The sequence below is a fragment of the Rosa chinensis genome, chromosome 2 (assembly GCF_002994745.2).
Source record: "Rosa chinensis cultivar Old Blush chromosome 2, RchiOBHm-V2, whole genome shotgun sequence".
In the NCBI taxonomy this organism is placed as follows: Eukaryota; Viridiplantae; Streptophyta; class Magnoliopsida; order Rosales; family Rosaceae; genus Rosa; species Rosa chinensis.
Genome location: NC_037089.1, coordinates 85,702,554 through 85,713,855, shown reverse-complemented (window position 1 = coordinate 85,713,855; position 11,302 = coordinate 85,702,554). Strand labels below are relative to the sequence as shown.

Genomic DNA, 11,302 nt, shown 5'->3' with positions numbered 1-11,302 from the left:
CTGTCGTTTAGATTCTCATCCCTTCAAATAACATCACAATACCCTGCTGTCCATATAACCCATTGCCGACACCCCTCTCATCATCTCTCGTTTTTTCAATATCGACAACTTAGGATTTCTAAACGTTTCAATTGTTTTTCCCGTATAAATCATAATGAACTTCTTTAACCATTAAACTTTTGACAGCCAGCACTAGATTCACACTAACTACTACTTTTTTTTTTCTTCAGTAAATACTAACTACCAGAGTACTAGTTAATCTTATCAGTTATTAATGAATTTATTTCTTCTCAAAAAAAAAAGAGAGTACTAGTTCTTATTTCTTCTCAAAAAAAAAAAAAAAAAGTACTAGTTAAGACACCAGAGTGGTAAAAGCGATGATTATAGTAAAATCTTCATTTGATCAATGAGATACACAGGTGAATATTGTGGCATCAAGACTGAATGGTACCATCGGTTTCAATGCACCCGGTTCTGATTTTGGACCGCGAAACTGGTTCCACTAATTGTCTTTGTGACCTAAAACCCGATAACACCACTTTTTGAACCATATCCACCACACTCATTTCTGATGTAAATGACTGAGACATTTGCGGTATTAGTTAGACCAGCTTCGCGCAGCAAACCAACCCGTTAAATTTGTATCAATTCAAATTCCATCATGACATGTTTAATACCTCAACATCAAGCAAACACGATTCACGGACAGGCCCAACCCAAATTCATGTCGACAACAAAAGCAATTCATGAGAAAACTTTGCGTCCCTCTTGCTTGGCAGCATCCTGCGTTCTGCCACTGCCAGATTACTCTTACTGCTCATCATAATCTCTCTCTCTCTCTCTCTGGAACACCAATACTGTACAGATCCATATTTTAACTGCAAGAACATGGAAACTACAAATTGGAAAAATTGGGTACACACATTATAAATCTCACTAAGCAAACTGGAGCACAAAGTATGCGACGTACAAATCCATCAATTCATGTTTCCCAAATTGCCCTTCCCCTGCACGGACTGAACTCCACCCCCACTAAACGAAACCCTCCCAAAACCCAAATGTCCCACCTGGTACAATTCCAGCCATACCCTCTCTGCACTACTCACACAATCCTCCCCTTCTTCCCCTTCCTCCTCCTGATCATCAAAACCGTACACGTAGCACGATATCTGCGCCGGCAATTCCTCCTCCGCCGCGCAACGTTGATGCCGATGACTACTACTAGCCTGCTTCTTCTTGCTCCTGCACTTTTTTTTGGATTTCCGATTCTGCCCCTGGCTCTGGTTTTCCTTCTTCTTCTTCTTGTTCTCGCCTAACCCCAAGCACTTCCTCCCAACCATCCACGGCACTTTCACGAAGGCCAGAGTCAACAGGTTGACCAGCGCGCAGGGGCAGCAGCACAGCGCCACGCAATCGGCGATCATGCCGGCGCTGCATGACCGGCAGTACTTGCCGGAGCACTCGACCCAATCACCGCCGGCGCCGTCGTCGTCGTCGTCGTCTACTGGGTAGCGGCTCTTCTTCGCTCTGGTGATTGCGGCGGCTCCACCGTCCGATGAACTCGAATCCGGTGAGTGGTGTTTACGTGGCACCGGAGGAGTCCGGCTCTGGTGACCCATTTCGGGTTGCGGATTACTTGACCCGTTTTTTATAACCTGGGAAAAGAGAGAGAGAGAGAGAGAGAGTGAGAGATCTTGAGAGTGAATCTTCCCGAGTTTCTAGGAAGGCAGGCATTTCTGATTCAATGTGACTTTATACGACGTTTTTTTCATGCATTTTTCATCTGGTAAATTTGAGGAGGGTGAAACGGTAAAGAAAAGTCACTTTGCGGAAAACACTATCGTTAAGAACCAACAGAGGTAATAAAAGTAAATTTCTTTTCCTTTTAGGAAAACCCCCAACTAAACTGTTGTTAAAATCATGATGAAATTCAAAATCGGTTGGGAATGGATAAAGAGATATATTATACTAGCAATGTGTGAGAGCTTTTAAAATATAGCTACACTTACGTATTAAAAAGTTAAAAGTTTGAACCTTAATTCGAAACCCACCATGGATGAATTGAGTATCAAAATCTTGAAAAATTATTAGTGTCATCTATCTTTTTCTAAAATCATGTACAATTCCATGGTAAATTGTGTTCAATAATCGTTAGATCTAAATTATATAGTAAATAATGACAGGATAGTTGAAATTTTTTTAGATCCTACAACAGTTAAGCACAACTATGGTCTTCATGCTCTCAATAGGTGAATAAGATTGTTTTTTTCAATATGCAGTAGATTTTAGAACGGAAAACAAAATCTATAGATAAGTTATAAGTATATATAATCATGATCTTAACTACCAAAGTTTACTTGAATCCGAGTGATTGACCATTGACTAGGGTAAGGGTAAGTAAAATTGACTATTAGCTGTTAAAGTGTATATGAGTGGGTAACAATCAATTTCCCATAATGAAAAAGGTTGTGTCGAAAATGGAAATGGGAGTAACACGAGACAGACTAGGGCAGACACCAAAATTATGAATAAGTTTTTATTTTTTCTGGTTGCAATTTTCTGAAATAAGATGATAATTTCATGTCCCATCCCTAATTTGGCTTCGCAACATTGCCATGTTCAGTCCTATCCATCGACCCTACCCTCTCTTATTTTTTTCTTGTCAAAGAATAATTTACTACAAATCTACCATTTTGAATTTTAAGTGTTATCATCGACAACTTTGCTAACCTAGTTTAGATAATTATCACAAATTTCATGTTAAGGACCCTTAACATGTGCATTTATCTTTATGGAACAAGTCATGAAGTTGAACCCCATCACGCCCTAATGGAGTTTAGATGGCTAAGTTATTTCACTTCACGGGTATTCTAGTACTTTGATTTAGTGCATGATAATAAATGAGAAAGCAAAAAGGTTGGTTTTAGAGAAGAAGTTTTTTTTTTTTCCTTTTAAACTAAAAAAGCAGTTTTACAAAAAAAAAGAAAAAAAAAGGGGGGGGGGCGGGGGGGGGGGGGGGGGGGGCTAAAACATGGGGAAAGCGAGACGAAAAAGGAAGTGGCAATTGTTAGGAAAGTTTCAAAATATTTGTCAGAATCGGAATGTAATTCGAAATTATATACCTTATAAGTGTGACAGTGAAAAAGGTTAGGTGCTATCAGTTTTCCAATTTGCTGAAAGGTCATGTAACATTATAACCTCTATGGGAAAGGCATCTATGCTATCAAGACGTGCAATTATACAAGCGACATCAAGGTTGAAGATAAGGACAATGTTTTTTTTTGTTTTTTTTGAAAGACAAGGATGATGTTCCACATAGATATCGAAAAATAATGTTACCCAAAATAAGTTAAAGCGAATGCACCAAGTCATGTTTTTGATCTAATGAAATAAGGTAATCGATTTGACCTAAAGTTTCAAGATCTCAGTAGTATTGTTATGAAGTGACACTTTTACAAGAAAAGTTAGCAGCATTTAGATGTCTCATTATCGTATTCTTATGAAATGTCATGCTTCAAAATTCGAAACCTCAAATTGTTATGAAATCACCACAAAGTTAACAACCATTACTTCCAATTGAAAGCACAAAATGTCATTTTAGTTGTGATGCACACTAACTTCACTTCGGTGCCATTCCTCATTAGGTTTAGTTTAGAAAAAAAAGCCAAAATGTAATTACTAGAATAATCCTTCCACCATTGAATTTTGAGTTTTGACTGTTATCTTATTTTTGAAAATGTGTCCTTGCCATGCATGTTAGGGAACAGCAGAAAAAGAAAACAATATTAATTTCAGGTTGGCAGATTCTCTAAACACGAAAACAAAAATTCATGAGGTGGGAGTTTTCAGATTTGGTAAAAAAACAATTGCAGAAACCCAATTAAAGTTGTTAATTTTGTTATAAATGGAGAAGTATGATGTCATTACATTCATGACATAGTGATCAAATTTCAATTTCTGGGTGGGATCTCAGATAAGAATTTCAATTGGACCAGACTGGTTGAGAATCAAAAGGAAACAGAAGAGCTAGCCATGTTCTATAGTCCTATATTACTACTAGTAGTTAACTAGTTGCGAAAGAACTAAAAGCTATCTTGGTTTTATATGTCAATGGTTTTCTGAAACAGTATGGGGAAGGCTCCTGAAAGATCAGAGAGACAAGGACTTTCTACTGGAGCAGAATAGTCTTATCAGAAAACGGCTAAACAGTAGTGGGGTCGATCTACAGTGCATCAGCCAATCACCAACAAAAGGTAAAAGTTAGAGTCAGAGATAGGAATCGATCACTATCATGATCGAGAATCGTGAGCGCGCTTTTCTGATATGCATGGAATAATATGAAAGCAGTGAGACTCATCCTAACTGATGCACATTCTTGATTCGCAGAGGCAAATGTGGAAGAAATGAAAATAAAACTTTAAAAATGCAATTGGTAAATGTCTAATTGTATATGACATGAAAAAGAAGAACTCACTTGGTTGGAGCTGAAATGAGAGTGTTGATGGTTCTGGGAAAGCTTGATCTCTGCGTGTGGTAATGGAAGAACCGAGAAAGAAGAAGAAGAAAAAGAAGAAAGTGGATATGATGTGCGATCAGATCTGAAAGAGCTTTTAGTCTTCTCTTGTGCTTATTGTTAATAACGTGGCATTGTTCTGCAGCAAAAGAAGAATCAGCACTCAACTCCCTCTCTCTCTCTCTCTCTCTCTCCCTCCCTCCATCATCAGGTGAGGTCTCTGGTTTGCTTTTTATTGATGAATTGTTTAGTACTGTAGCTACTGACTTGCAAGCGTTCTTTTTTATGATATTAAAAGCAAAAGATTTTCTTATATTTATAACCCTGTCGAGACAGACTAAAGAAATGGGAAAATTAGTAGTCGTCACAAAAACAAAGAGAGATGCGAGATGGGGCATTGGTTTCGGTTTTCATGAGTGAGTGAGTACCGATGAGCTAGCTAGAGAGAGAGAGAGAGAGAGAGAGAGAGAGAGAGCGAATATAGGGAACTGTTCCCATCTTACCAAGCTCCTTTTCCACTCTTGGACTTTTATTTATTGATTCGGATCTTCTTGCTTTCTTTGATTTCAATGCAAGTAGTAATGCATGCAACTAGGGTTTGTTGCGCTTGCAAAATGCAAACCGAATCTCAAAATCGAAACCAAACTGAACTAATTTGGTTCAATTTGGGATTTCCATCATAAATCAAAATGAACTGAGTTTTTTATAAACTAAAATTAAAACTGAGCTAAATCTAAACTTGTAACACAAAAACATAATCAAATCCAATTCGGTCTCAATTTTGATAAAAAATAAAACAAAATCCAACTCAATCTTAAATCGAACCAAATCAAAACGAATTGAGCTTCTCAATAATTAATTTAAAGCAATGCTGTTATTTTAATCTCGACTAAAATGAATAGGACTTTCGATCTCTAGAATTTTGTATATGTATATAAAAGGAAGAAAAAAAGGTAAACACTTTAAAATGCAAACTTGTAGTGCAAAAAACATAATCAAACTAAAACGGACTTAAATTTCCATTTCGCGCGATCTCAATTTTGGTCAGAAACAAAACAAAACCGAACTCAACCTTACATGCAACACCTAACCCATAAAGCCATATGCATGAATTCATTAAACAAATAGAGCTAGCTAGGATAAGGAAATTATTGTATATTTATATGACCAGCTAGCACAATGTCACTGCGTGCATGTCATTGTTCATTTGTTCGATCTCAAGTTTCAACCAGACCTAGGACCTAGCTACCCTTCTGTCAAACACACTCGTTCACCAGAATCAACTTCATTCAACATCAACATTAAACAAAATAACAAATATCAATCATGACCACCACTAAGCATATGTCCATCATTCCATCAAGGTTGTTCATGGATATATAATATATCTAAGCCAAGGTTTGCATGTCCCATTAAGTCGGGGTCTCTCTATATTAACTGTATGACTGTATCTGTTGTTTCTGACTATACTTCTCGATCAATCTGTAGCCGGCCGTTTAGGTCATGATTATGATGTTGTGATTAATAATCATATCCAGGCATATCTAAAGTTCCCTTTGATATATTCAATTGGTATTAAAGCTGACGGGTAACCGACTAACGACTGGTCTAAATCGGAAAAAAGATATTGTTGTTGGCAGAAAAGATGCATCCAAGAAGAAACTTGCATAACATGATAGTGGTTATGCTAGTTAACTAAACGAGCTCTTGCATGTCCAAAAAAAAGAAAAGTTAACTAAACGAGTTCATTGTCTAGGTTAAAAGCGAGCTTGAATCTGGTTATGAGTCCAACATGATGAGCAGATTTTGGCTTACTGTTCTGCTGCAATTGAGGGATTGTCTTACTCAACAATCTCCCTGAAAACAATGGAGATAATGGAGATTGCTGAGTAACAAGAACAACCAAGCAACGTTTATTACCTTACTATATTCAGTACTGGAATTCAGAAGAAAATTTCAAATCCAGTGCCCAAAGCGTAGGAAATCGTTGCAAAATCATTGACATGACTCTTCAAAAGATAACAAGAGCATATAATAGGTAACATTGGTTCCTTAAATCGGTTTCTCTAATAATGCCCGAGGGTTTATAATGCTTAAGAAAACACCATCCACGAACATTAGTCTACTTAAATTATCATAGAGACCTACAACTTTTTTTGTCAAGTCATAGAGACCTACAACTTGAAGAGTACAGCATAACTTAAACAAAAAGGCAATCTACTAATTAACCCAAACAATTCTCACTTCCAACGAGTTGTTTGCCAATAAGAAACACCTATTTTATATATCATTCTTACCAAACAATAACAACGAATTTTCAAAGCCAATGGTGTTCCCATTGATAATTTCATATATAGGCGACGATATCTCTTGAAACCAAACTCAATGTTATCGGTCTCTCCCTTAAACATTAGCAGCGGTAGTTTCGCCCTATATAAAGTGGGCTCAATTTGTAAAGTTAAACCGTGTATTTATTGGTATCCAAACTGTGGGCTCGTACTGAGTCTTAAACCCTAAAAGCCCAACAAGAAGCTATATATAATAGCGCAAGCAGCCATACCTAAGATGCATTCAGCTTCGCCTCTCGTGCTAGCAGCAGCAGCTTCTTCTTCGTTTAGTCTTTGTTTCTGTTATTTTCTTATTAAATCGATGGGATATTTTGTTTATACACACGATAAGTTAGGCAAAGATGATGAGTGCTTAAATTTCTGACACCTCTTGTATGAGAAGTGCCTGTAAAAGGGCTCTTCGTTGAGCACAGTTAGCAACTCTCTGAGCCTTTTCTTAATAATCTCCTCTCTTTTTTACGATCCACCACTGGATTTTATATTATCTGAGCCTCCGATCTGTTCAAAATTTTGATTTGGAAACATGGTTTGTTTGTTTTGCTGATTTCTTATCAATCTACCAAGAAACCATTTGGGTGATAGTTCCTCCGTGTTTTTGTTTTGCTTACAAAACATGAATCTTTGGACCTTCTGGAATCATTTTGCCTAGTTTTGGATTCAATCTTGTTCTTAAACTCTTCTTATACTTTTTTTTTTATCATTATTTATTTTTTTATCTCCATGGATTCAGGATTTGTTTTTGAATTGAGAATGAAGAATCTAAAAGGCCTACTACAGAATTGATATTGGTTTCTGAACGAAACTGTCAAAAGTATTGTGTTAGTACCATTTAGATTGCTAAATAGTTTGATATGAAGATTCAGACCATGGCACTATTTTATGGGTTTTTATCATAGGTGGGGTCTGAACTATGTCTGACCGGACTGAATGGTACCTGGACTTTTAAAATGATCAAATAGGTACCTGAACTTCCAAAACCACATTATTAAGGTACTTCCGTCTATATTCCGTTAATCCTCCGTTAATTACAGGGATAAATCAGACATTTCACCCAAATTGACCACTAAAATGACTGTTATAACCTCATCTGACATTTTGTCCATTTCCCTCCTTTCTATCTTAATTTCCCTCCAAAAAAATTGACTCTTCCCCCAACACTATTCAATGTAAAACTTTTCATCAAATTTTACCTCTAATTATTGTCTTTCGATAAATAAAAATCAACATCTCAACATCAAGTTTTCTTGAATAATTTTTATTGTTCTTCAAAAATTAGCCTAACATAATGAAATACCAAATTATTCAAGTTTTACCTCCAATTATTGTCTTTCGATAATAAAATTAGCCTAACATAATGAAATACCAAAATAATTATAACATAATAAAACTTTTCATCAAATTTTACCTCCAATTATTGTCTTTCGATAAATAATAATCAACATCTCAACATCAAGTTTTCTTGAATAATTTTTATTGTTCTTCAAAAATTAGCCTAACATAATGAAATACCAAAATAATTTTTATGTTAGGCTAATTTTTGAAGAACAATAAAAATTATTCAAGAAAACTTGATGTTGAGATGTTGATTATTATTTATCGAAAGACAATAAAATTATTTTGGTATTTCATTATGTTAGGCTAATTTTATTATCGAAAGACAATAATTGGAGGTAAAACTTGAATAATTTGGTATTTCATTATGTTAGGCTAATTTTTGAAGAACAATAAAAATTATTCAAGAAAACTTGATGTTGAGATGTTGATTTTTATTTATCGAAAGACAATAATTGGAGGTAAAATTTGATGAAAAGTTTTACATGAATAGTGTTGGGGGAAGAGTCAATTTTTTTGGAGGGAAATTAAGATAGAAAGGAGGGAAATGGACAAAATGTCAGATGAGGTTATAATTGTAATTTTAGTGGTCAATTTGGGTGAAATGTTTGATTTATCCCTGCAATTAACGGAGGATTAACGGAATATAGACGGAAGTACCTTAATGATGTGGTTTTGGAAGTTCAGGTACCTATTTGATCATTTTAAAAGTCCAGGTACCATTCAGTCCGGTCAGACATAGTTCAGACCCCACCTATGATAAAAACCCTTCTATTTTATTGGATATGAAATGATAACATTGGTGGTATTAGTAAGAGAATTATACTGAAATACACATAAAATGCTTCCAAAACTTTCAGTGTGCTACTAAACCAGAACATACAGGGCTAGAACCCATGTTGGAACTTAATAGAATTGCTGGTTTTGGTTATAGCAACTTCTTAGTGTTCTTGACAAGAGATTTGTAAGCTTCTTATTCGACAATTCATATCTAAGATGATGAACACTACTAGACTCTTCATCATTTCCGCATATCTTGTTCTTTGACATACTGGTCTCCCTTGCTAGCTTCTCTGCCTCTTTCTCTGTTTCAATGACTTTATCAAAGCAAATGTATCTACCAAATGCTGACTTGTTCATCGCCTTATATACACTTACATGAACTTCTGCCAGTCTCATCACATCCACGGTTGCTAGCACGCCACATTGGTACATCTCTTGGGCACCTGCACAACATTCAGAAGAAAGTGTTTCGAATTTGATTTACAAGTCTTCGAGAATAAAAGGGTGATAGTGAATAATGAGAAACTTGTAGTCTATTGTCATCCATCATTGAAAAAATGGCCGTATAAGGGCTCGGATCAAGGAGTACCTTTGAGATATGCAATTGTTGCCGTTGGGTTTCTAGAGAAAAATTCAGGGCCAGTAATAAGACCTGGGCAGATTGTAGTGAGCTTTAACCCAGTTTCTTTGGCTAATGTCCATGCAGCTTTCTCTGCTCTAAGTTTCCCCAAAGCATACCACAGCTGCCCAATTTTGAAGTGGAGTTGAGATTACTGATAATTCGCTAATCAACAAACAACTGTTGCCTAGTTTTGGGTGAATTTCAAACCTTTTTTTCTATGCAGAGTGACTCATGGCTCCAGCAGTCATGGTTGATAACAGGGATTGTGGAGAGGTCATTTTGTGAAATGTCTTGCTCTTGCCATACACAAGCTAAAAGTGAAGAAGTGAGCACGCATTTTCTTACTGAAGGTGTCACTGCACATGCCCTCATCACATTCGCACTGGCCTTCACTTCGATATCAGCCATGGATTTCTAACCCAGATGATTCAAAAAGCCAAGTTACTATATGAAAAAGACCCATGATGTAACGTTGTAACAAGCTACCAGAAGTTGATTAATCCAAATTAAATAAGCGAAAAAAGAAGTTGCCCCGGGTCACACAAATATTGATATCTACAATGTTGGTGTAAAAAATCAAATGTTAAGTGTAGTAAGTTCTTTCAAATTTATTCTTAATCAAATAGCTCGAACAACTCAAATAAAATATCTGAATATGGGATTCATGTGTCATTCTTACGTTCAATAATAATTCTTACATATAATAATATAGTGACTATGCTCAAGTTTTCAGAAAATTCCTAGAGTACTCAGATTGATAAGATATACGAACCAACATTGAAATTATTGTATAAGTTTCTTGCTCAAGCAAGTAATATTGGCAACGTGTCCGCATCAATGTAGAAATTAAATTAGAATTAGAGTGACGGTGACGGACAAAAATGGACTCACAGTGTACCCAGAAAGGCCAGCAGGATCGGTAAATCCAGAGGTGTGGAAGACGCCACGACAGCCCTGAAATGCTTGTGATAAGCTTTCAACTTCTGCTAGCTTCGCCATAACTACAGTGACGTTAACATTCGCCGTCGTCATCTCCCTCAGTTTCTCAACGTCCACTGCATTTCCGGCAGGTCAAAATTGTCAACCAAACATTACAGTCATAAACAAGAAAATTAACTAAACAAATGATTAAGTTATATTATGAATCAATGGTTTGAGACTTTGAGTAGTAATTAATTACAGGAGTTATTAACGATGATGCGGACGGAGTAGCCGCGGAGGAGGAGGCGGTTGACGACGGCGAGGCCCAAGAAGGAAACGCCGCTTGTGACGCAGACTAGCTTCTCTGCCGAGTCATCTTCATAAGCGCTTTTGGATGAGAAGCACTTTTGTGGAAGGTGTGGTTTGTCTTGGCCAGCGGAGGAGACCAACATGCGGCGGAGCTCTTGTAATAGCTCGTGATCTTCTTCCCTCTCTTGTAAACGAGCAATCCCCATTTTACTTGATCCAAGAGAAAACCGAAAGAGCTGATTAATTAAGTCTGCAGTGCTCTGCTTCTTCTTCGTAAAGAGCTGGATTAATTAAGCTAGTAGTACTCTGCTTCTTAGTCGTTTTCTTCTTTCTTGTTTTTTGGTTTCGTGGCGAGGTAGGAAAAGAATGATGAGTTTCAGAGGGAGTCTATATATAATTGGTTCTAGAACTTCTAGTGGCATTCATGCAAAGATCGCGTTTACTTTCAGCCCCTAAAAACTGTCAACTGAGTAG

General features: G+C 36.6%; 2 protein-coding genes and 1 non-coding gene across 3 annotated transcripts; 1 reads left to right on the top strand and 2 right to left on the bottom strand.

The window, feature by feature from the left end:
* Nucleotides 1–394: 394 nt before the first annotated feature.
* LOC112190097 lies at nt 395–4,881 on the bottom strand. The gene is made up of 2 exons (XM_024329523.2): nt 4,475–4,881; nt 395–1,655 (listed from the first exon to the last, which is right to left on the bottom strand). The coding sequence occupies exon 2, from the start codon at nt 1,617–1,619 to the stop codon at nt 978–980; it is 642 nt and encodes a 213-aa protein (XP_024185291.1). The 5' UTR covers nt 1,620–1,655; nt 4,475–4,881; the 3' UTR covers nt 395–977.
* A 2,314-nt stretch (nt 4,882–7,195) lies between these two features.
* Nucleotides 7,196–7,292, top strand: LOC112191071. Its single transcript, XR_002932785.1, has one exon. It is a non-coding gene; the product is annotated as a small nucleolar RNA snoR1 (small nucleolar RNA).
* A 1,658-nt stretch (nt 7,293–8,950) lies between these two features.
* LOC112184551 (cinnamoyl-CoA reductase-like SNL6) lies at nt 8,951–11,209 on the bottom strand. The gene is made up of 5 exons (XM_024322816.2): nt 10,779–11,209; nt 10,490–10,653; nt 9,806–10,012; nt 9,566–9,719; nt 8,951–9,419 (listed from the first exon to the last, which is right to left on the bottom strand). Exons 1-5 carry the CDS (start codon nt 11,032–11,034, stop codon nt 9,100–9,102), a joined length of 1,101 nt encoding a protein of 366 aa, XP_024178584.1. The 5' UTR covers nt 11,035–11,209; the 3' UTR covers nt 8,951–9,099.
* Nucleotides 11,210–11,302: the final 93 nt, after the last annotated feature.